A 22774-nucleotide genomic window follows, 5' to 3' on the forward strand; every position below is an offset into this window, starting at 1 on the left:
AGGAGCCATTTCACCGGCTCTCAGCACACGCCTGTTCCACAAGCCTGAAAGTTTACCCAAGTTTGCACTTTCAGTCACTAGAACGTGACCAGGTTTTAAGACTGAGCCTAAAACTGACCTGGTGTCAGTTTTTAAACTCTCCTGCGGACGTGTATTTGTACTGCAGTACAACTTCACAGCTGCCTCACCGTTTCAGAGGAAAATGAGTCGATCGATCAATAACCCCCAGACTCTGTTTGGTTCTACATACGGTACTTTTATTTTATAAAATCCTGTTTCACTTTCACGATTTATTACAATGAACTGTGACATCATCAGTGATGACAGCACCTGCCTCCAGGTAATCACTTTTCTTAACTTTGATTCTGTCCTAAGGTCAAAGAAAACAGGAGGCGTGTCTGGCTTGTGATTGGCCCCTTTGTTCACCATATTTGGCAGTTGAATGCCTCCGTTATTGGTCACTCCAGTAAGCCACACCCCAGAATACAAAAACAATAATTAATTGGCTAACAGAAGATTGGCTTTCATCAATCAGTCATCAATATTTATTGTGGCAAAGTGAACTAAAGCAGGAACAACAAACCGTTAAGACAAACACGCCATTAGTCATTAGTTAACGAGGGGCGGGGCTGTTAGTCACTCATTATTACAAAAACATGACTGGGGTGGAGGCAAAGCAAACTGTGCAGAAAAAGTTCAAAGTAGGAATGTGAGAAAAGAGGGGGAGGGGCCAAAGGTGAGGGGAGGAGCCAGATTGGAGAGGAAATATCTCCCACACTCCTCTCATAGCAGGATCAGAGGATCTAGTTTTTGACCTCCAGCAAGCAGAGAAAAGGGGAGGGGCCAGTGACAAAAGGGGTTGAGCCAGAGGAAGAAAGGGAAGAGGAATATTTTGGCCACAGAGTTTCCTGACATCCACGTCAGGTAAGGCGGAGCCAGAGGTTCAGCAGGAGTTGAGCTCCTCCATGGTCTGGTTCAGGGTCGCCTGGAGCTCCAGGTTTGCGTTCTTGGCAGAAGTCAAAGCATCTGCAACACAGAGAGGAGGGGCCAACCAGTCAATGACCAATCACATCAATCACAGGCTGGTCTCTGAGGTCTTACAGTTTTACTTTGTGACCTCAGCTGGCAGCTGATAGTGTAGTGGTAAGACTATATGCCTTTGGAGCGGGAGTTGCAAGTTCGCCCTGTATTCAGTAAGGGTCCTGCTAGAAAACCATGCTAAAACCTGGAATGGCGCAGCTAAGTCTGCAGGCTGTCCGCAGCTCGGACACATGTTGTACTGTGTATGTGACAAATAACACTTGTCTGTGATGAATATTGATCGTGGGCCTCACCTTCCAGACCGTCGATGGTTTTCTCCAGTTTGGCCACCGAGCGCTCAGCAAACTCAGCTCTGGTCTCAGCCTGAAACACAGGAAGTCGGATGACAAAAGGGAAATACACACGGGGGAGAATGTGAAAAGCTGGTCTGTTGCAGAACCCTGATTGGTCGCTCTGGTTTGTTGTTTTGTGCAGGATAAATAGTCAAACTGAAAACGCTCGTACGTCCTGGTTTTATACTTTCTTAAACCCTTTCAAGATATTTTTTGTTTAGTTTTTTTCAAAATAAAACATCACACTTTATGGTCACATTAATCTTGTTTAACTCATTCACTGCCAGCCATTGGCAGTGAATGGGTTAGACCCATTGACTCATTCACTGCAATTGACGGCTATAGACGTCAATGGCAGTGAATGAGTTAATATTCGTGACCTCAGACAAAGTCTCAGACCTTAATTATAAAATTGAAAATACATTACACACTTAGCCTTAAACCGACGATTGGCTGACTTTATTCAGATGCTTCCCTCCATGCAGCTGACAGCTTTTATTGTGAAAAGAAGAAACAAATCGAGTTTCTCCAACAGGTCGTGACGTCACAGGTGAACATGACACTCACCTCCTTCAGTCTGTTGCGCAGACTCTTGATCTCCTCCTCATACCTGTCCTCCTTCTGAGAGTACTGACACACAGAGACAGCAGCCAATCAGAGAGCAGGTACACACAGGTGAGCACACAGGTGTGAGGCTGAACCGTTTCTGGTTCCAGAGACTGCACCGGCTCCGTTCCCCGGCAGAATTACCTGTGCCATGAAGCCCCACCCCCTCCTCCTACCTTGTCGGCTTGGGCCTCCAGAGACTTTGCACTTGTGAACACAGTTTTCAGCTCCTCCTCCAACACCCGGGTCTTGCTGCAGGTCAAAGGTCACATCAGAGGACACAGTGTGTCAGACAGGCATGTGGGCAGGTAGGCTCAGGTGGTGTCAGGTATCAACTACGGTACCTTCCGACTAAAGCAGGATGCACTCAGCAGAACCTGGAAATGTTATGAGCCTGACCCAACTGTTCATACGGTCCCCATCTTTAATGTTCCCGCCTCAAGACTTAGACGGAGCAGCACACCTGCACAGGTGCTGCTCTGAGAGATTGCCAGGTACGGAACTGATGATGTATTCTGTCGCCAGGCAGACAGGTGCAAGGTGGAACACCATAAATGTGATCTGTAGGCTCCGCCCCTTTGTTTTCAAGTCATGAGGATGCCAACAAAGCCATTGATTTACATTTCTACCTCACCTGCTGCTTGACATCCTGTTATCAAGATGGCTGCCGAGTGACGAGAACTGCTTCTAGAAGCATTTTAATCAACCCGACACCATCTGAGCACCCTATGAGTTTGTGTGTGTGTCATCAGGTGTGTGCGCGCGCACTGTCAGGTGTCATTGAGCCTGCAGGTAGATTCATGCAGAGCAACAAGAGGAGGAGGGTGAGGAGGAGGAGCTGAAGCAGCAGATAAAGGTCAGAGATCATGGAGGCAGTGGGAGGTCAGGAGGAGGAGCTTCACTCGGTCAGCAGGTCCAGGTCACGTGACCCTCAGTACCTTATCCTCGGACGCCTGCAGACTCTTCAGCGAATGATCGAAGCTCCTCAGCTGCTCCTCCAACCTCCGAACCTTACTGTGAGACAGGTGGAGGCAGGTAGCAGGGCATGCAGACAGTTGCCGTAGAAACAGACAGGGAGAAAGAGGCGGAGCTGTTACAGAAGCAGTGTGGCATCACATCAATGTGATGTCAAAGTTACCAGGTGTGTCAAAGCAGCTTCATGCTGTTACAGAGGCAGGTATGTCCACTTCATTAGGAACACCTACCCGCTCGAAACTCACCTGTGTGGTCCCCAAGGTGTTCCTAATAAAGTGGCTCTGAAAGTGTGTGTGTGTGTGTGTGTGTGTGTGTGTGTGTGTGTGTGTGTGTGCAGAACCTCTCGGCCTGCTCCGCTCGTTCTTCAGCTCGCTCCAGCTCTCCTTCCACCATCACCAGTTTACGAGCCACCTGTCAATCAAACAGCACACTGCATTCCTGTGTACGACACCACTATGTACTACTAGGGCTGGGTCATATCATACCGTTCACGGTAATACCGATAGATGTATAATATGGCGATAGAATATGGGTAAAACGTGCATGCGCTGTGCCTTTGTTTACATACGCACATGGCGGCGACGCAGAACGAGAAGAGTGAAAGCGGATCGTTGAATGAAACAATGAACCTGAACTGGTTTGTAAAAACGCTGCAGCTTCACTGGTGTGGAACTGGTTTAGCTTTCGTCCGTCAGATACACAACAAAGCACTATTTTTGGTAGCGCATGCTAGCGGGCCGTCGTTATTACCGCGTTGTTTGGAAAATACGGCGCACTTAAAATCAATCCTTTGATTTGTCTGAAAGTCGACAGAGCCCCTTATAATCCCGTGTGCCTTATGTATGAACTCTGGTTGTGTTTACTGACCTCGAAACGATTTTATGTGCACGGCGCTCGACAATCTGTCAGATGTTTCAGTACGACTTTGCTAAGCTACAAAGCCGCACCGCTTGATGGATTGTCGGAGCATTACGGCTGTCGTAGGCGGAGCCTCGCGGAGTGATACGTACTGTGCTTCAGCATAATGTTACCGTACTGTGTGTGTATGACCTCTTTTTAAGTGTTGTGGATGTTATACATGGTTATGCTGAGGATATGTCGGCCAGTTTCCACTGGAAATGCCTTTTGGTTAAACTGTCAGCGAGGAGTTTGCATTTGCACTGTTACATGTTTATATAACTTTAATGCAGATAAAACAGCTGCTTGTTTAAGTGAAAATACTTTGATTTTTTTTTTTGCACTAATAAAGTTGTGGAGTTGTAAAGTATTTTGTCTCGTGTCAATTATATCGTTATCGCAGATTTTCAGATGTATATCGTGATAAATATTTTGGGTCATATCACCCTGCTCTAACTATGTGGTAATGCCAGTAGCAGCGTGTGCAGTACCTCCTCATACTTGCGGTCTGCCTCCTCAGCGATGGTTTTGGCCTCCCTCAGCTGCACCTCCAGCAGCTCCATCTTCTCCTCGTCCTTCAGAGCTCTGTTCTCAATCACCTTCATCCCCCTGATTGTGGACAAAGTTATGTGATCACATTTAACCTTTGACCTTCTCAGCACTGCTGCTGTGTAAAACAGCTACAAACAAATCCTACAAATCCTGCAGTGCTTCTCATAGTACTGCCACAGTATTACTGTGTATTATTACAAGCTGTAGTACTTTGCAGTATTTGTGGAATACAAGCGCCCTCTGACCTCTCGCTCTCGTCGGCTACCTTCTCAACCTCGTCCAGCTTGTGCAGCGCGGCGGCGAGTCTCTCCTGAGTGCGGTCCAGGTTCTCCTCGCTGAGCTGCAGACGTCGACCGAGAGACGTGACCTCGGCCTCCGCCTGCGGGGAGACAGACACAGGTCAGCTGACACATCGACCTCTAACCCCCCAGGGGCGCAAACATCCGGTCATTCCCCATCCTGTTCCTTCCTTTCACAATAAAATTCCTTTTCACACACACAGGTGCGCGCACACACAGTGACAGCTGCACATGAAATACTTAAAGCTAAAAATGTGTTTTTACTAGTTATGAAACATTGTTATTGTAGTAATAACAAGCTTGCTCTGGTTCAGGAGCACAAACAGGAAATGACACAGGAATCATCTGTTTTATAAATAATGTTTCTGATTTCATGATTCACAAACAAAAACAAAGCTTAACTGTAGTTTGTCTATTTACTCTTAAATTATGAAACTCGACTTTAATTCTGCTTAAAGTCGAGTTTCAGCAGCAGAACGCACAAGCAGACTGCGGCCTTTTTAATCCAGCAACTTTAATCTGGAGGTAACAGGAAGTGAAACGGGTCAGGTTTCCTGTACGCATCAGGTCACACAGCCAAGTGTGTGTTATCAGCAGCTTCATGCTGCCGTTTATCAGCGCGTCACGCCCTGATACACACACACACACACACACACACACACACACACACAGTGTACTGCAGTACTCAGAGTACACACTCCGCTGACAGGAAGGGTACTGGATATTTACTGTAACAGGTAGAAATGAGGCTGTGCACACTGTGAGGGAGGAACCACATGTGAGCCACCTCCAGATGTGCGTGAGTCAACGCACCTATCAATCATAGGCATTTTCACAACACTTTGATAATCGGAGGAAATGATGTCGCTGCAGCACAACAACAGTAAGATAAATAACAGGATATTTGTGGAGTCCGGTGACGTAGGCGGTCAAGATGGCAGCTTGAATAGAGATTGACAGACCACGCGACTTTCGCACATTGCATGCTGGGAACTCGTGGCAAAACAATCCAAATACCGCATCACATGCAAGCATTTGCAGCACCGCAAAACGTTCATTCTCCGGTTCCAATACCTTCTTGGTTTTTCTTTGCCGCCCAAAAAAGGTATGTACAAAACGAAGGAGAACAATGCCGGTCCGTACAAAGACAGACTCGACAAAAAGGCAAAGAAAAGATATGAGGAAAAAAAAAAAAATCAAAGGGGTGAAAGGGTTAGACCCTTACGAGCACACAGAGTGGACAAAAGACGTTAGCATGCTGCCCAACTTTCACCACGCTCATATTTATAATTATACGGTTCTTGGAGTGAGTGCACTTGTCACGGACAAACGAGCGGCATTTAATCCCTGTATACGGCTGCTGCACCAAAGGAAGATAAAGTTCTCCCTACTGTTCCCAGCGGTGCTGGTGCTGAAAAAGGGCAGACGTGAGTTTACCGACACAAAAAAAAAAAAAAAAGCCCAGGACTACATTCTGTCTTTACTTTAAGGGAGATATTTACAGTCAGGGCTTGGATTTAAACACTACCCTTTTTCTTTTCCTTTTTTTTTTTCTTGCCCTAGCTTTAATTAACATGCTATACACGATATACTTTGCACCTCCTAACTGTTTAGTTTCAATATTATAGGGCTTCGCAGTTTTATTTGAGTTATTCAGTTGTGCTGCTTCTGAGGATACGAAGCTCACTAAGACTATTAAATTCCTGTAAGTTTTTCAGTTGTTATGAAGCCCTTTTCAGTTTGTTCAGCTAGCTAAGTCCCGGAATGACTGTTTTCCTCATATTACATTGATTTAATATGCTGCTGGCGACAGGTCCTGTTTATGACTGTTCGACTGGTTAGAGTCACGGACCATAAAGTTTATGCTTTGCTTTCTGGGGCTCATAGCCCACCTGAGGGTGACTAGTGTTCTTGGTTGCCCCAGACGTATCTGTTTAAATGTTTATCAGTTGGTATTTTTATTTACTTCCAACCCCCCAATTTTTCTTACAGCCAGCCTTCCAAATATTGTCCACTCAGTACTGAACTCCTGGTTCTAATAATAAGTTACCCCACGGTTATATGTCCGACACGTATTGCATGATGGCGAATAAGCCACAAAGGGCCCTTACTTTAATGACCTGGAATGTAAAGGGCCTTAACCACTCAATAAAAAAAAGAAATCATGACATTTATCAAATCAAAAAAAGTTGACGTTGTCTTTCTTCAAGAGACTCACTTGTCTCCCCAAGAGTCAGATAAACTTTGCCGTGATTGGGTTGGTCAGGTATTCTTTTCGTGTGGCAGCAGTCAGAGTAGGGGTGTCGCAATTTTAATTCATAAGCAGTTACAGTTTAAATGCTCCCGGATGGTTAAGGATGAAGATGGGCGGACATTGATACTCTTGGCTGAGATTCAAGGCCATAGGATGATTTTAAGCAATATCTATGCACCAAACATCAACGACCCCACCGTTTTTGGAAACTTGGAATGCAAAATTTGTGATATGGGCGACTACCCAATCCTGATAGCAGGGGACTTGGTCATGGATGATATACTGGATCGAAGCACTCCCTCACAGCGACACTCTAGATCAGCGTCGGTCGCTATAAAAATGTGTAGGACCTTGGGTTTGGTGGACGTATGGAGAGTATTCAACCCATCCACAAGAGATTACACCTTTTATTCTGCCCCCACAACACTCTGTCAAGAATAGATTATTTTCTTGTGTCAAATTCTATCATGCCCTCAGCAATGTCCTGCTCTATTGGTAGAATACGCGTTTCTGACCACGCCTCTGAGCTCATTTGGTAGCCCCCCCAAGTCTCCCAGATGGAGGCTAAACTCAAGCCTTTTACATGATCCCAACTTTTTCCACTCCTTGAGAGAGCAGATCAATTCTTATATAGAAATTAACTTCTCTACAGCTCCCAGTGCAGGTGTAGCATGGGAAGCTTTGAAAGCCTTTATTAGAGGGTTCATCATCCAGCATGCCTCATATAAGAAGAGAACTGCTCTGACCAAGCAGATAGACCTGGAGAGGAAGATTGCCATAGCTGAAGCCGCTTTTAAGGCAGACATGAGCTCGGCAAATCTGACCCACCTAACTAGACTTAAATATGAGTTTAACTCAATTTTGACTCAGAAAATGGAGTTTTCTCTATTTCGGGCAGAAATACTTCGAAGATGGAGATAAACCTGGCAAACTGCTTGCAAGATATATTAAACAAAAAGAAGCTCAGACTATCATAGCAGCAGTTAGAGCACAGGATGGCACTATGGTGTCAAAACCCTCTGAAGTGAATGAAGCCTTTAGAGATTTCTATATGCAACTCTACTCCTCTACTCTAGCTCCCCAACTGGGTCTAGAGAGTATTTTAAATTCAGGGAATTTAAAATAGAAAGTAGCTCGTCCACAGAAGGACTGGTAGCTCCCCTTACGATAAGGGTTCAGATCGCGCGAACAGGTGTGAAATGTGTGTGTTTAGTTTGTTTGTTTGCTTGTTTTAATCTATTTTAAATCATACTTTTTATTTGTTTTTGTTTCTAATGTCTCTGTAAAGCACTTTGAATCACCTTGTTGTTGAATTGTGCTATACAAATAAATTTGCCTTGCCTTGCCTTACTCAGAAATACAAGCAAACTCTCAGGAAATTAACAGTTTTCTCTCCCCCCTCAACCTCCCAACTCTCTCTAGGACACAGGTGGACTCCCTGGACGCCCCAATTTCAAAGGAAGAGATCTTAAGGGTAATCAAAAACCTTCCAATTGACAAGGACCCTGGGTTGGATGGGTTTACAGCCGAGTTTTACAGGAACTTTGCAGATGAGCTCTTCCCTTTACTCCTGCAAATGTTTGAGGAGGCCCTGGATAAGGGCAGCCTGCCACCAACACTGTCAGAGGCACTTATTTCGCTTGTCCTAAAGAAAAACAAAGACCCGCTTGACTGTAAGAGTTACAGACCAATAAGCTTGATCAATTGCAATTGCAAAATTTTAGCTAAGGTACTAGCAACCAGATTAGATGAGGTCATGACTTACTTAATACACCCCGACCAAGTTGGTTTTATTCGGACCACAGCTCTGCCAATAATATTAGACGCCTAATTGATATTATGTGGACAACCCAGGATAAATCCTCTACGGGGGACTTTTCTCCAGCTATAGCCCTCTCCCTGGATGCAGAGAAAGCATTCGACAGGGTGGAGTGGCGTTTTCCTCTGCCCCCCTCTCACGGACAATAACCATATCCAACTTCTTAATAGCAATGAACTGGTCTGCATTGGTGCATCATATCTTTATTCTCTTCCCCCTCCTGCCCCCCCCTTCTTTCTTAAATAGATAACTATCATATCTGATATCATATCTCACAGTACAATAATATTGAATGGGTTGCATTGTTGTATTTTGTCATGTTTCTCAGGTCTTTGTCTGAATTTCTACGAACATTATTGCTAAGGATTGTCTTATTGCATTGGAGTCACACTGGGTTAAATATGTACACTTGGGTTTTAAGGGGTATTTATTATTTTCTTCTTTTTTTGGGGTTGTATGGAAGCCCCAAACGCAATTTCATTGTTCTTGACAATGACAATAAATAAATAAATACTAAAATACTAAAAATACTAAAATACTTCTATTTTGTGTAATGGAAGCATTTGGCTTTGGCCCAAAATTCATAAGGTGGGTCAAACTTCTCTACAACAATCCAAGAGCATCAATACTAACGAACCGTATTGTATCACAGTCCTTCGACCTCCACGGAGGTACAAGACAGGACTGCCCACTGAGTCCTTTGCTTTTTGCTCTAGCTTTAGAGCCTCTGGCAGCAACAATACGTAGAGACCCTGATTCTCCAGGTATCCAGGTCCACAATAATAATCACAAGTTGATGCTCTATGCTGATGACGGCCTGGTCCTAATATCGCAGCCAGAACGCTCTCTACCTGCTCTCTTAAGAATTATTAACCGGTTCTCTAATATATCAGGATATAGACTAAATTGGTCAAAGTCTGAAGCGCTCCCTCTGACAGCCTTCTGCCCCAAAACCCTGTTCCAGCCGGGGGATTTCAGCTGGCCTCAGACCGGTAACAAATACTTGGGCATTACATTCCCCCGTTTGTTATACAACATAGTTCAGGCTAGTTTTGAAACTCTATTGGACAAGTTCAGAACCGACATAAGTAGATGGTCCCCTTTGTTCCTCACCCTTTGGGGTAAAGTTAACATCATCAAAATGAATTGTGCTCCAAAATTTAATTACCTACTACAAACACTCCCGCTAAAAATCCCATCAAAATATTTTCATCAATTTGACAGATTGTGCAACCAATTCATACGGAACAACAGACGCCCTAGAATAAAGCTTAAAAAGCTACAGCAGCCAGTGGAGTCGGGAGGCCTGGGGGTCCCAGATTTACTGTTTTACCATTATGCTTTCGGTCTGAGACACATGGTTCACTGGCCCTCCCTCCAGAACGAGCCCCCCCATGGTTTAGTCTGGAGAGTACTTTGTGCTCACCACTCCCTCCGATGCACATTTTAACCACCAAGCTCCCACCAGATATACAAACCCACCCCATTCTTCCGGTTCTGCAGACGGTCTGGAAGAAGGTGGCCTTGCTATTAAATTTTAACTCCCACCTTCACACTGAGGCTTCCATATGGCTCAATCCCAAACTCTGCATTAATAAGTTTCCGTTTTTCTGGAGACTGTGGGTCCAGACTGGGATACTTGTTCTCGGAGACCTGTATCAGGGGAGTATTCTCAAGTCCTTCAACGACCTTAAAGCAGTTTTGGTTGCCACAGAGTCAGTTTTGGAGGTACTTGCAGCTCCGGCACTTATTGCTCAAAACTTTTGGTTCCCCCTAAACACCACCTCCAACTATTGAATATCTCAGCTACATCAAAAAAATCTTTGGGGGAGGTCGTGAAGTCTCTAAATATTACTCAATGCTTGTTAAGGGCACGAGTAAAGGGCTACCCGCCCTCCAGTTAGCTTGGGAATCTGACCTTGGTGTGGCTTTTACAGATCAGGAATGGACTGCAATTTTGCAGAATAGTAAAAAGGTGTCCAGGGAACTTAGAAGGACACTAATCCAATTTAAATTACTACACCGAATTTACTGGTCGCCACACAGACTGTATAGGGCGAACCTCATGCAGATGTCAGACTGGGGTAGGCACATTGACCCATATGATTTTGGAGCTGTCCTAAAACCCAAATCTTTTGGACTGAGATACATGACTTTATCAAATCAACCATACGATGGGATATTCCTTTTTCACCAAGACTATTTGTTTTGGGGGACCCATCACTCCTTAAATATGCTCTGCCTAAGGCTGCTGTGGGTACAGACTGCATTGATGCTGGGGCGTAAACTCATTATTTCCCAGTGGAAGGCCCCTTCCACCCCACCTGTCTCTGTATGGCATATTCAACTAGGGAGACTTGCTGCACTTGGACAACTGTCATACAGGCTTCTGAATAAAGTGGAGAGTTTCCATCTGAAGTGGGATCCATATCTGTCCAGAATAAAACGAACAGACTAGAACTTGGAGTGGGACTGACATTGACATTCTGACGAAGCACCCTCAGGGATGTCAGGGTGTGGCATGCAGTAAGACCCACATAGTCAAAGGCTGGCTGTTTTTGTTTGTTTATCTCTTGCTTTGTTTGTCCCCCTCATTTTGGTTTTGTATTCTCTACTGTTCTGCTGCTATGCTGATGCTTTTTTTTTATGTGATGTAATCTGTCTCTGCAGTGGACTGTAGTGTTCTCAAAGCACAATAAAATATTAATCACAAAAAAACAAAAACAGGATATTTGTAAATGTTTACAAACATAAGAGCTCAGTTATAAACATCCAGAATATTACAGAGGTGAAATATATCTGTGTTTAAAGAAGCAACAGGAACGTGTTCATCGAGCTTCATCACTTCCTGTTCACGCTGGCCGCCGGGTTAACGCATTCTCCTCCAGCATCATCAAACACGATCAGCTTGTTGTCACGGACAGCTTAAACAGCCAATCAGAGTAAAAACAGCACCATGCTGAGCCAACCAAGTGGCTGGACCAAATATTCACAAAAACTCAGGCGACTGTGTCAGCGAGCCCACAAACTTAGAAAAGGTGAGCGCCCTCTGCTGCAGCCCTGCTGGAACTACACAGCTCGCCTGATCTCGCCCTGCTTCAAACACGCCGAGTTCGCTCTAAACTTCAGGCTGTACACCAATCAGAGCCAGCCGCACCAGGCACACTTCCTGTTTTGTGACTGAAGTCTGATTGCGAGTAATGGCATCACTTCCTGTCTGACGGCAGGTAAATGCAGTGCCACATAAGCCTTTAAGCCTTACCACAGAACCAAGTCCGCCAGAGCTTATCTTTATATTTTTACAGGCTGTGGAGCCATTTTTGGGAACATTTCAAGTTGCTATACATCAATACAACAGTTATAGCCCAGATTTTAATAACATGTATGCATTAAGTCCATAGTAACTACATAAATTGCAAAAAAGTGCAATGAACAAGAAAATTGAAAATTGTTTTTGATTTTTTTTACATATATTTCTAGTTAGAGAAATTTTTATAATTTTTATATACTGCAGGAAAAACAAAAATAAATATTATAATGCAAATTTGCAAAAGATTCAGCATGTGCATCAAAACAAACTATTTCCAGCAGTGCAGTTTGAGTTGTAAGCATCCCAGAAACTATTCAGAAAAGCATAACACTAAATATGACTTTTAAAAACACCAGTATAGGCTTATAAGGCCCTGAAGCTAAAAAAAAACCCGACATTTTCCACGAAAATGACATCACTTCCAGTCTCGGCCAGGTAATGGCGGACATGCGATTGTTCGCGCTGACGTCTATTCCAACGTAGGAAGTGTTTTGAACAGCTGAAAGCGTGTTTCTGGAACATTATGTTTTTGTTGCTGCAAGCGCTTTTTATGCAGTTTTTTCAAAGCGTTATGTGGAAGGAAACCGTGACCTAGGGCAAGCTGATGGCATAAGATGCAAGTACAACTCCTCTGGTTTCATACGCAAAAATTTTTTGCGCTAGCTTACGTGGTTCCAGTTCTACAGAGATTTAAAAATAGTTACGCAAAACGGAGCGTGCCCACTCCGACCGGTTTTAAAGGGTTAAACCCACAATGACAAATGCACAGCAGTACAGGACTGTGGGAGCGCAGCCTCGTGCCATCTGACAGGAAACAGCTGTGAAATACGTGATGTCATCGCCTGTGACTTAAGGACATCGTTCGGGTGCGTGTGCCGTACCTCCTCCCGGGTCCTCTTCTCCTTCTCCACCTCCCTCTGCAGTCGCTCTGCCCGCTCCTCAGCCTCCTCGGCCTGCTCCTGCAGGACTTTGATCTTTTTCTTCACTGCCTCGATGCTGTTCATGCCGCCACTCATCTTTTCTTCTTCTACTGCACAGAAAAAGTTTATTACACACTTTTCACAGTAAAACAGAGCGCCGCACATACCTATTCTGAAATAAACTATCAGCAGGAAGTCCGTTCAAACGACGTTTTGTAAGAGTGAAATAATTACAGCTGTGGTCAGAGGGAGGCCCTCTATCACTGAGCCGGGGAGCGAACACAGCGAGCCGCGGTGTGATACACAACGTGGAGCTTTTCAGAGCTCTGTGTGTAAATACATGAATCCAAAAAAAAGGGGCAAGGGGAGCTCACTTCTACAACCTGTTAGCGGTCCGGACTTGTCCACGCCAGTAAACACGACTTTACAATAACGTAAACACAAACGCAGACCAAATGTCTCCGTTTAGAAATGATCCTGAAAAGAAAAACAAGAATAAGGCAGAATTTACACGTCAGTCGAAGCTCAGAGAAAAATCAAACATTGAGGCAAGAATTCAAACACTGAGCTCAACAGCTGGAAAGAAAGAAGCCAAACCTGAGCCATTTCAGGAAGAGCTCTGTGTTAGTGGCCTTTAAAACAAATGTCGCAGCGCCAGTCACTAACCCGGGTTAGAGTATCCAGCCGCTGAGGCTCAGTGACAAATAGAGCTGCATGTCATCAGGGGGGTTCAGAGTGGACTCAGATCATCATCCATTGGGCGTAAAACGTACAGCTTATTGCACCAGCAGCATCTGCTCTTATAGAACTATCATTAGCTTACAGCTTTAAGTGTTTAAGGTCTGTGCTAACTAAAAATAAAGACAAGATGATAGTTTATTAAATTTTAATGAAGTTTGCAGATTGTTTCAGTGGAGTTTAATAAACTCCTTGCTATCTAAAATATAAAATAACATATTCTCGAGCATCTCACACTTCTGATAATCAGCTGTCGGCTTGACGTTTATTCAGCTGTGTAAAAACTATAACTTTAATCTCAGCCAAACCGATTTACTCAGGAACAAATAAAATACTGAAAAAAGCCAAACAATAACATGTTTAAGTTCTCTAAGTGACTCATATATCATGTTTAACCTGAGTAGCGAAAGACGGCGGTGGGTTTGAAAACGATTAGCCGGGAGTCCGGTGTTCTCACGGCGCTAGTGAGCCTCGCCCCCGGCTCGCTATCAAGCTAATGGGTAACAGACGTCTCCGAAAATGTCGGAGCGCTTTTGAAAATATGCGGTGTCCTGATAAACTGAGCAGATATTTGAGGTTTACACAGCTACATTCTCGCCTGAAAATATGTTAAACGTTTATTTTGTGACCCAGAAAGAATAATAAGAGTAACATTAAAACTAACTAGCTGCCGCCATTGTTGGAAACTGAGCTGGGCTGCTATGAATTCTGGGACGCTGCTTCTTCTTCTTCGGGGTTTAACGGCAGCTGGCATCCTTGTACATGCAGTGCTGCCATCTTCTGTTTCAGTCCGTTATTACACTCTTAAATCCTGCTACTTATTCCTGCGTCTTTTGTGATCTTACAAAGCTTCAAACGACGCGTCGACTATTAAATCAGTCGTCGACGATTTCGATAGTCGACGTAATCGTGACTAGTCGACTAATCGTGACTAGTCGACTAATCATGGCAGCCCTAGAGACCAGTCTTACTTGTTATCATCTATCGTCCACCTGGGCCTTACACAGAGTTTCTGTCTGATTTCTCAGACTTTTTATCTGATTTAGTTCTGAGCTCAGATAAAATAATTATTGTGGGGGATTTTAACATCCATGTAGATGCTAAAAATGACAGCCTCAACATGGCATTTAATCTGTTATTAGACTCAATTAGCTTCTCTCAAATGTAAAAGAACCCACCAAGCTTGATGATGACACCATCAACATGCGCTATCGCAGTAGAGCGGTATAGTCAAAATCTCTACTGTTGGCCAAATTTATATCGTTTCTACCGCCCACCCCTAGTTACAAATTATCTTCTTATTGACTCATCTCACAGAGGTCCTGCTAGACCTCAGTGCAGCGTTCGATACTGTCGACCATAATATCCTATTAGAGCGATTAGAACATGCTGTAGGTATTACAGGTACTGCGCTGCAGTGGTTTGTATCATATCTATCTAATAGACTCCAGTTTGTGCATGTAAATGGAGAGTCCTCTTCACACACTGAGGTTAATTATGGAGTTCCACAGGGTTCAGTGCTAGGACCAATTCTGTTTACATTATACATGCTTCCCTTAGGCAGCATCATTAGAAGACATAGCATACATTTACACTGCTATGCAGATGACACCCAGCTCTATCTGTGCATGAAGCCAGATAACACACACCAATGAGTTACACTGCAGGAATGACTTAAAGACATAAAGACCTGGATGGCTGCTAACTTTCTGCTTCTTAATTCAGATCAAACTGAGGTTATTGTACTCGACCCTGAAAAGCTTAGAAATATGGTATCTAAGCAGATTCTTACTCTGGATGGCATTACCTTGGCCTCCAGTAACGCTGTGAGGAACCTTGGAGTCATTTTTGACCAGGACATGTCCTTCAACGCACATATTAAACAAATATGTAAGACTGCTTTCTTCCATTTGTGCAACATCTCTAAAATTAGAAATATCCTGTCTCAGAGTGACGCTGAAAAACTAGTTCATGCATTTATTACTTCCAGGCTGGACGACTGTAATTCATTATTATCAGGAAGTCCTAAAAACTCCCTGAAAAGCCTTCAGCTAATCCAAAATGCTGCAGCAAGAGTCCTGACAGGGACTAGAAAGAGAGAGCATACTTGAGCCTGATTCTGCCAGAGGTTTCTTCCTGTTAAAAGGGAGTTTTTCCTTCCCACCATCACCAAAGCCCTTGCTCATATAATTGTTTGGGCTTTCTCTGTTTTCCTCGCATTATTGAAGGGCCTTTACCATATATGGCACCTTGGGGCAACTGTTCTTGTGATTTGGCGCTATATAAATAAAACTGAGTTGCATTAAACCAACGTGTGTATTTTTGAGTGACCAAGCCGTACGGAAAGCAGTGATCAGGCGGTTCTCGAATGTGTAAGAAAGATTAGTGATATGCTGTGTTGCTGGTGATACGTGAATGGCTCGAACTCATGAAGAACCAAAACAAAAACCTAGACTGTCCGAGCTGGGGCTCGCAACACCACAAAACAAACGATTGCGTAAAATGAAACGATAGACGTTTTTATATTGTCATCCGATATATATCGTTATATCGAACAGCCCTAGTATAACAGCTTAGCTCAGACAGAAGGCGGCGTGGTTATTTCTGCTGTCAGATCCCAGTGGCATCCTGCAGCCCATAGAGAAACATGGGTTTCGCGCTCCTGAGATGAACGAAGAGGGCAGAGCAATCTCTGCTTTAGATCATCTCCACAGAACAGCGTCCTCTGGGAGGACCCGATATTTGGATTGGGTATCAGCAACGAGTTGATCTCGGGGAATTTTCCTCGCAGTCAGCTGACATAAATCCGCTGAGATGGGTAGCCGCTGTTCCACCTGAGCACCAGTGGCTCTTTCTTGTGCTGCATCAGCCTCTTGATTCCCAACACCGCCAAGCTGAAGGCTGTAAGAACGACTGCTACACTTGAGCTCAGCTCAGAGATTCTTAGAGTACTCTGATTATTCTTAATAATCTGATTTCCACACACTGCTGGGCCTGAGCAATGACCCATCCTCCAAGTGTGATTAATGTACAGGGTCATCACCCGTATTTTTGACCACTGCTTAAACTGATCAAATCGGAAGTGTAGGTCAGAGTTGAAGCTTTGACCTGAAGAGACACGTTCAGGGGGCGGTTCTAGTTCTCTCCCCCTATGATTGGCTTTTTTAAATAAAGTTGGTCTGAATAAAACTCAAACTTTAGTCCCTCCCTGTGCCCGCGCACCTCTCACGTGCTCAGGTCGTTTATCCATACCTCATCGATTATTACCGACTTTATCGGAAGCACGTTTTTCACACCTGACTTCCTCTTGTGTGCGCCACTGTTTGTTCCGTGTTAGCACGTTAGCGCCGGAAGCTAGCTGCGGACACCGCCCTGTTAGCGGCTAGTTCGTTAGCTCAGCTCAAGTGTGCTCGGCTTTACCCGTGTGTCCCCCACTTACCTGTCCGAATCCTTGGAAACAGTCACACCTGTAGCTCGCGCCCTTCTTCCGCTGCACTCACTTCCCGGTCAGCTAACTGTTAGCTGTTGGCGGCTAATGCCTCACTCTCCGTGAAGTTTGACGAACTGTGAATCGCGCTCCGTCTCAGCCTCCGCGGACTCGAGTCTCGTGTCGGTCCTCGTGCTCCCTGTTTGGGTGGTGGTCTCGATTTCTGGTCTAGGGTTCTGGTCGCGCTGAGTCTGGATTCCGGTTCCAGCCAACTCCCAACTCAGGAGACTCCGCCCTCTTCCGGGTTAAATTCGCTCCACGGGAAGTGATGTTGCACTAGGTCCTCTTCAAAGTAAAAGTCCGAAAGAAGAAGCTGCCGAGTATCAAAGTTTAAAATCAGACTCCTGAGCTCTGTGAATACCTCCCGGACAGCTGACATTAACGCTCTCTATCAAAACTAAAGAAAGTGTATTAATTCTTTGTGCAAATATGACTGTTTTAAATGAATTAAAACGTACTTTTTACTTTTAATTCCTCTCAGACAAACTGCAGATTTAATAATGGATTGGATTTATATAGCGCTTTTCAAGGCACCCAAAGCGCTTTACAATGCCACTATTCATTCACTCTCCCATTCATACACTGGTGGAGGCAGCTACACTTGTAGCCACAGCTGCCCTGGAGCAGACTGACAGAAGCGAGGCTGCCATATCGCGCCATCGGCCCCTCTGGACAGATTTGCTTCAGTTTTACCGGTTTTAGTGACTTTCCTGAAACTGAATGGACTCTTCAATCTCTGGCTGTGTTCTGTTTTGTTTTTGGGGGTTTTTTTCCCCTGAATAAGTTGTTTTTGAAACTCCTTAGCTGTTAATCCCCTCTCATTGTGATTGAATATTAAACCTTAGAAAGCATAATGACAATTTTTTTTTTAACAAACCAAACCAGAAATCTTCTCCAGCTTGTTCTTCTGATGTGTTATTGCAATTTGGCTCTAACTAAATCAATTAAATTAACAGCAGCAGCCACCTCGAGGTGGGAAGAAAGTGTAGAAGATCAGAGAGGAGTGACTCTGACAGGTGTGCACAGGTAGCTCCAGCGTGATGTTAAAGCAGACTGTGTGCTGGCCAGCAGGAAGACCCCCACTTTCGTGCTGTAACAGCAGCGATCTGTGGTCCTGGGACATTGATCAAGCCGCTCTTCTATGGAACCAGCTCCCTGTTCGGATTATACAATTTTCTTCCTGTTAAAAGGGAGTTTTTCCTTCCCACTGTTGCCAAGGGCTTGATCAAAGGTTGCCATTTGATTATTGGGTTTTCTCTGTATTATCATAGGGCAGTGTGCCAAACAGACAATGCTGGGGGCCAGAATTGGTCCGCAAAGGATTCGATTTGACCCACTGGACCAAGGGCGGATCTAGAGAAATTTTCTTAGGGTGGCATGAGGGTGGCAAAATCAAAGCCCTTTTTTTCAAACACACATGCAGGTGGTTACATATGGTTAAAATGATTCAAATGCAGTAAGTATACACGTTTTTCATAGAAATATAGTCCATAACTTAATTATTTTCTGTAGCCCCCATAATTAAACACTTTAGTGACATAAAATATGTGATGTTATGTACTGTATAGCCTGGATAATAAATAAAGATGTAACGCTGTAAGTATACGATCCAGAAAGCTACACCACATGGGGCGGTTCATTTACCAACACAAGTCTAACTTAAGTTTCACTGTTTATTGTTAGAAAAAAAGGTAAAATCGTTACAGCTTAAATTACACAAAATGTCAGAAATCTGCACTGTCATGCACAAAAATCTAAACCTAATTTTTCATGATTTGTTGGATTAACCCTCTGAGGCCCAAAATATAACCGGTCATTTTTGACTTCTTTTGATTTTACGTTTGTATTTCACCTTCAAATTGTGCCATTTTATTTTTTCCCCTCTTTGTTTGGTATCATTCTTTTCAGCTTGACCTCACGTGTCTGAATTTAGTTGTTTTTTCATTGACATACTGTGTTAACACAACTGATCTGAAATCACACAAACTTCAAATCCTAGTAGTATCTTTTTTACTGTAAACAAAAAAACAGACATGTTGAGTAAATTATTCTTATAACTTGAAATGTAAATATAAATTGTACATTTTGAAAACTTATGCACACATTTTGTAAACATATACAACTATTTATCTAAAAAATGCAGCCAATACACCTGCCGTTTTTTTATTTTTATTTTGTACAACCATTTAAAAATATTACTAAAACTAAAATCAGGTGTCGCAATAAGATGCCCCACAAATTATGTGTGACAGTAAAAAGAAATTGTTTGTCCACCACAAGACAGGAGAACAGCACAGGGATAAACCTGCAGGCCTGACAACAGGAGGTGTATCACTCCGCTGGTTTTCTACTTGGTGACAGTGCTGGGTCATATCATACCGTTCACGGTGATACCGGTGTAATGTTGGGCAACGATAAGAAAATGAAATATGGCGATAGAATATGAGTAAAACGCACATGCGCAGTGCCTTTGTTTACATACGCACATGGCGGCGAAAAAAACAACTCCCTTTTAACAGGAAGAAACCTCCAGCAAAACCAGGCTCAGGGAGGGGCGGGGCCATCTGCTGTGATTGGTTGGGGTGAGAAAAGGAAGACAGGATAAAGACATGCTGTGGAAGAGAGACAGAGGTTAATAACAGATATGATTCAATGTAGAGAGGTCTGTTAACACATAGTGAGTGAGAAAGGTGACTGGAAAGGAAAAACTCAGTGCATCATGGGAATCCCCCAGCAGCCTACGTCTATTGCAGCATAACTAAGGGAGGATTCAGGGTCACCTGGTCCAGCCCTAACTATATGCTTTAGCAAAAAGGAAAGTTTGAAGCCTAATCTTGAAAGTAGAGATAGTGTCTGTCTCCTGAATCCAAACTGGAAGCTGGTTCCACAGAAAAGGGGCCTGAAAACTGAAGGCTCTCCCTCCCATTCTACTTTTAAATACTCTAGGAACAACAAGTAGGCCTGCAGAGCGAGAGCGAAGTGCTCTAATAGGGTGATATGGTACTACAAGGCCATTAAGATCAGATGGGGCCTGATTATTTAAGACCTTGTATGTGAGGAGCAGGATTTTGAATTCTGGATTTAACAGGAAGCCAAAACAGGAGAAATCTGCTCTCTCTTTCTAGTCCCTGTCAGGACTCTTGCTGCAGCATTTTGGATTAGCTGAAGGCTTTTCAGGGAGTTTTTAGGACTTCCTGATAATAATGAATTACAGTCGTCCAGCCTGGAAGTAATAAATGCATGAACTAGTTTTTCAGCGTCACTCTGAGACAGGATATTTCTAACTTTAGAGATGTTGCACAAATGGAAGAAAGCAGTCTTACATATTTGTTTAATATGTGCATTGAAGGACATGTCCTGGTCAAAAATGACTCCAAGGTTCCTCACAGCGTTACTGGAGGCCAAGGTAATGCCATCCAGAGTAAGAATCTGGTTAGATACCATATTTCTAGGCTTTTCAGGGCCGAGTACAATAACCTCAGTTTGATCTGAATAAGAAGCAGAAAGTTAGCGGCCATCCAGGTCTTTATGTCTTTAAGACATTCCTGCAGTTTAACTCATTGGTGTGTGTTATCTGGCTTCATGGACAGATAGAGCTGGGTGTCATCTGCATAGCAGTGTAAATGTATGCTATGTCTTCTAATGATGCTGCCTAAGGGAAGCATGTATAATGTAAACAGAATTGGTCCTAGCACTGAACCCTGTGGAACTCCATAATTAACCTCAGTGTGTGAAGAGGACTCTCCATTTACATGCACAAACTGGAGTCTATTAGATAGATATGATACAAACCACTGCAGCACAGTACCTGTAATACCTACAGCATGTTCTAATTGCTTCAAATAAGCCATTCCTCTGCAGATGATCAGTTAGCTGTTTGACAACTACTCTTTCAAGGATGTTTGATATGAAAGGAAGGTTGGAGATCGTGGCTCAAGAGTTGGCAGTTCATCTTGTAATCGGAAGGTTGCCAGTTCGAGCCCCGGCTTGGACAGTCTCGGTCGTTGTGTCCTTGGGCAAGACACTTCACCTACCGCCTACTGGTGGTGGTCAGAGGGCCCGGTGGCGCCAGTGTCCGGCAGCCTCGCCTCTGTCAGTGCGCCCCAGGGTGGCTGTGGCTACAATGTAGCTGCCATCACCAGTGTGTGTGTGAATGGGTGGATGACTGGATATGTAAAGCGCTTTGGGGTCCTTAGGGACTAGAAAAGCACTATATAAATACAGGCCATTTACCATTGGCCTATAATTAGCTGAGACTGCTGGGTCTAGAGATGCTTTTTGAGTAAAGGTTTAACTACAGCCAGCTTGAAGGCCTGTGGTACATAGCCGATTATTAGAGACAGGTTGATCATATTTAAGATTGAAGCATTAATTAATGGCAGGACTTCTTTGAGCAGTTTTGTAGGAATGGGGTCTAAAAGACACGTTGATGGTTTGGAGGAAGTAATTATTGAAGTTAACTCAGAAAGATCAATTGGAGGAAAAGAGTCTAACTTAACATCAATGGTACTAAGAGTAGCTGTAGATAATATTACATCTGTGGGATGATTATTGGTAATTTTTTCTCTAATGATAAAAATTTTATTTGTGAAGAAGTTCATGAAGTCATTACTAGTTAACGTTAAAGGGATGGTTGGCTCAACAGAGCTCTGACTGTTTGTCAGCCTGGCTACAGAGCTGAAGAGAAACCTGGGGTTGTTCTTATTTTCTTCAATCAGTGATGAATAGTAAGATGTTCTGGCTTTGCAGAGAGCTTTCTTAGGCAAGCTACAGTTGTAGCCACAGCTGCCCTGGGGCAGACTGACAGAAGCGAGGCTGCCATATCGCGCCATCGGCCCCTCTGGCCATCACCAGTAGGCGGTAGGTGAAGTGTCTTGCCCAAGGACACAACGACCGAGACTGTCCGAGCCGGGGCTCGAACCGGCAACCTTCCGGTTACAAGACGAACTGCCAACTCTTTGAGCCACGATCGCCCATGATGGACTAAGCCTCCATCTTTAAGGAAGATGCACGATGACAGTCAACGTCAAATGCTTACTCCAAGCCGGTAGCGTTAGTTACTTTAGGTGAAAGTGGATTGTTGGTTTTGAAGCCCGCTGATTGTGTGTTTGGTTTCAACCTCTCCCAGGAGATTGGCACGGAGAGGAGAATCAGGAAGCACCATTCAGACACGGAATCGCACGGACGAAGCTGCACTTGGGGATTAAGGAGGAGCACCTTTGGATTAGCACCTTTCACTGTTTTTTGGCACTACCTTTGGAAACGCACACTTTTTGGCCAGAGCGCCGCATTTTGGGGTCCTCTTTCTCCTGCACCCGTGACACTTGAGGCGACTGTTGTTGTAATTTGACACTATATAAATAAAACTGAATTGAATTGAATGTCAGCCATCTTTGTTTATTTTTAGTTTCAGGAAATAAATTTTCCAAATGAAGTTTGTGTCACTGTGTGCTTAGTTTATCAATTCATTCATTTCTGCATCAGTAATCAAAATCTGAAAGTCATGTTTCATCTGAAGCTAAAAGTAAAGACAAATACTCGAAG

The 22774-nt window shown here is 43.9% G+C and overlaps 1 protein-coding gene across 3 annotated transcripts; it reads right to left on the reverse strand.

Annotated features, from left to right (window-relative positions):
- Window positions 1-235: 235 nt before the first annotated feature.
- LOC101481732 (uncharacterized) lies at window positions 236-17485 on the reverse strand. 3 transcript variants are annotated; one of them, XM_024800504.2, is made up of 9 exons: window positions 17183-17485; window positions 12967-13112; window positions 4649-4782; window positions 4343-4460; window positions 3295-3365; window positions 2156-2231; window positions 1941-2003; window positions 1335-1404; window positions 236-1026 (listed from the first exon to the last, which is right to left on the reverse strand). In XM_024800504.2, exons 2-9 carry the CDS (start codon window positions 13099-13101, stop codon window positions 944-946), a joined length of 750 nt encoding a protein of 249 aa, XP_024656272.1. In that variant the 5' UTR covers window positions 13102-13112; window positions 17183-17485; the 3' UTR covers window positions 236-943. The 3 variants fall into 3 exon arrangements, with proteins under 3 accessions (XP_024656272.1, XP_024656273.1, XP_024656271.1); XM_024800505.2 differs by lacking the exon at window positions 2156-2231 and adding an exon at window positions 2918-2993 and having other exon boundaries at window positions 12967-13115; XM_024800503.2 differs by having other exon boundaries at window positions 12967-13115; window positions 17183-17484.
- Window positions 17486-22774: the final 5289 nt, after the last annotated feature.

This window comes from Maylandia zebra, linkage group LG1 (assembly GCF_041146795.1).
Source record: "Maylandia zebra isolate NMK-2024a linkage group LG1, Mzebra_GT3a, whole genome shotgun sequence".
In the NCBI taxonomy this organism is placed as follows: domain Eukaryota; kingdom Metazoa; phylum Chordata; class Actinopteri; order Cichliformes; family Cichlidae; genus Maylandia; species Maylandia zebra.

Bases quoted from the DNA above. Each gene is read 5' to 3' on its own strand.
- LOC101481732 (XM_024800504.2), bottom strand. From the start codon at position 13,101: ATGAGTGGCGGCATGAACAGCATCGAGGCAGTGAAGAAAAAGATCAAA. The intron at 1,405-1,940 runs GTGAGTGTCATG...CCTGTGTTTCAG, and splicing joins TGCGCAACAGACTGAAGGAG to GCTGAGACCAGAGCTGAGTT. The intron at 1,027-1,334 runs GTGAGGCCCACG...TCTGTGTTGCAG, and splicing joins AACCATCGACGGTCTGGAAG to ATGCTTTGACTTCTGCCAAG.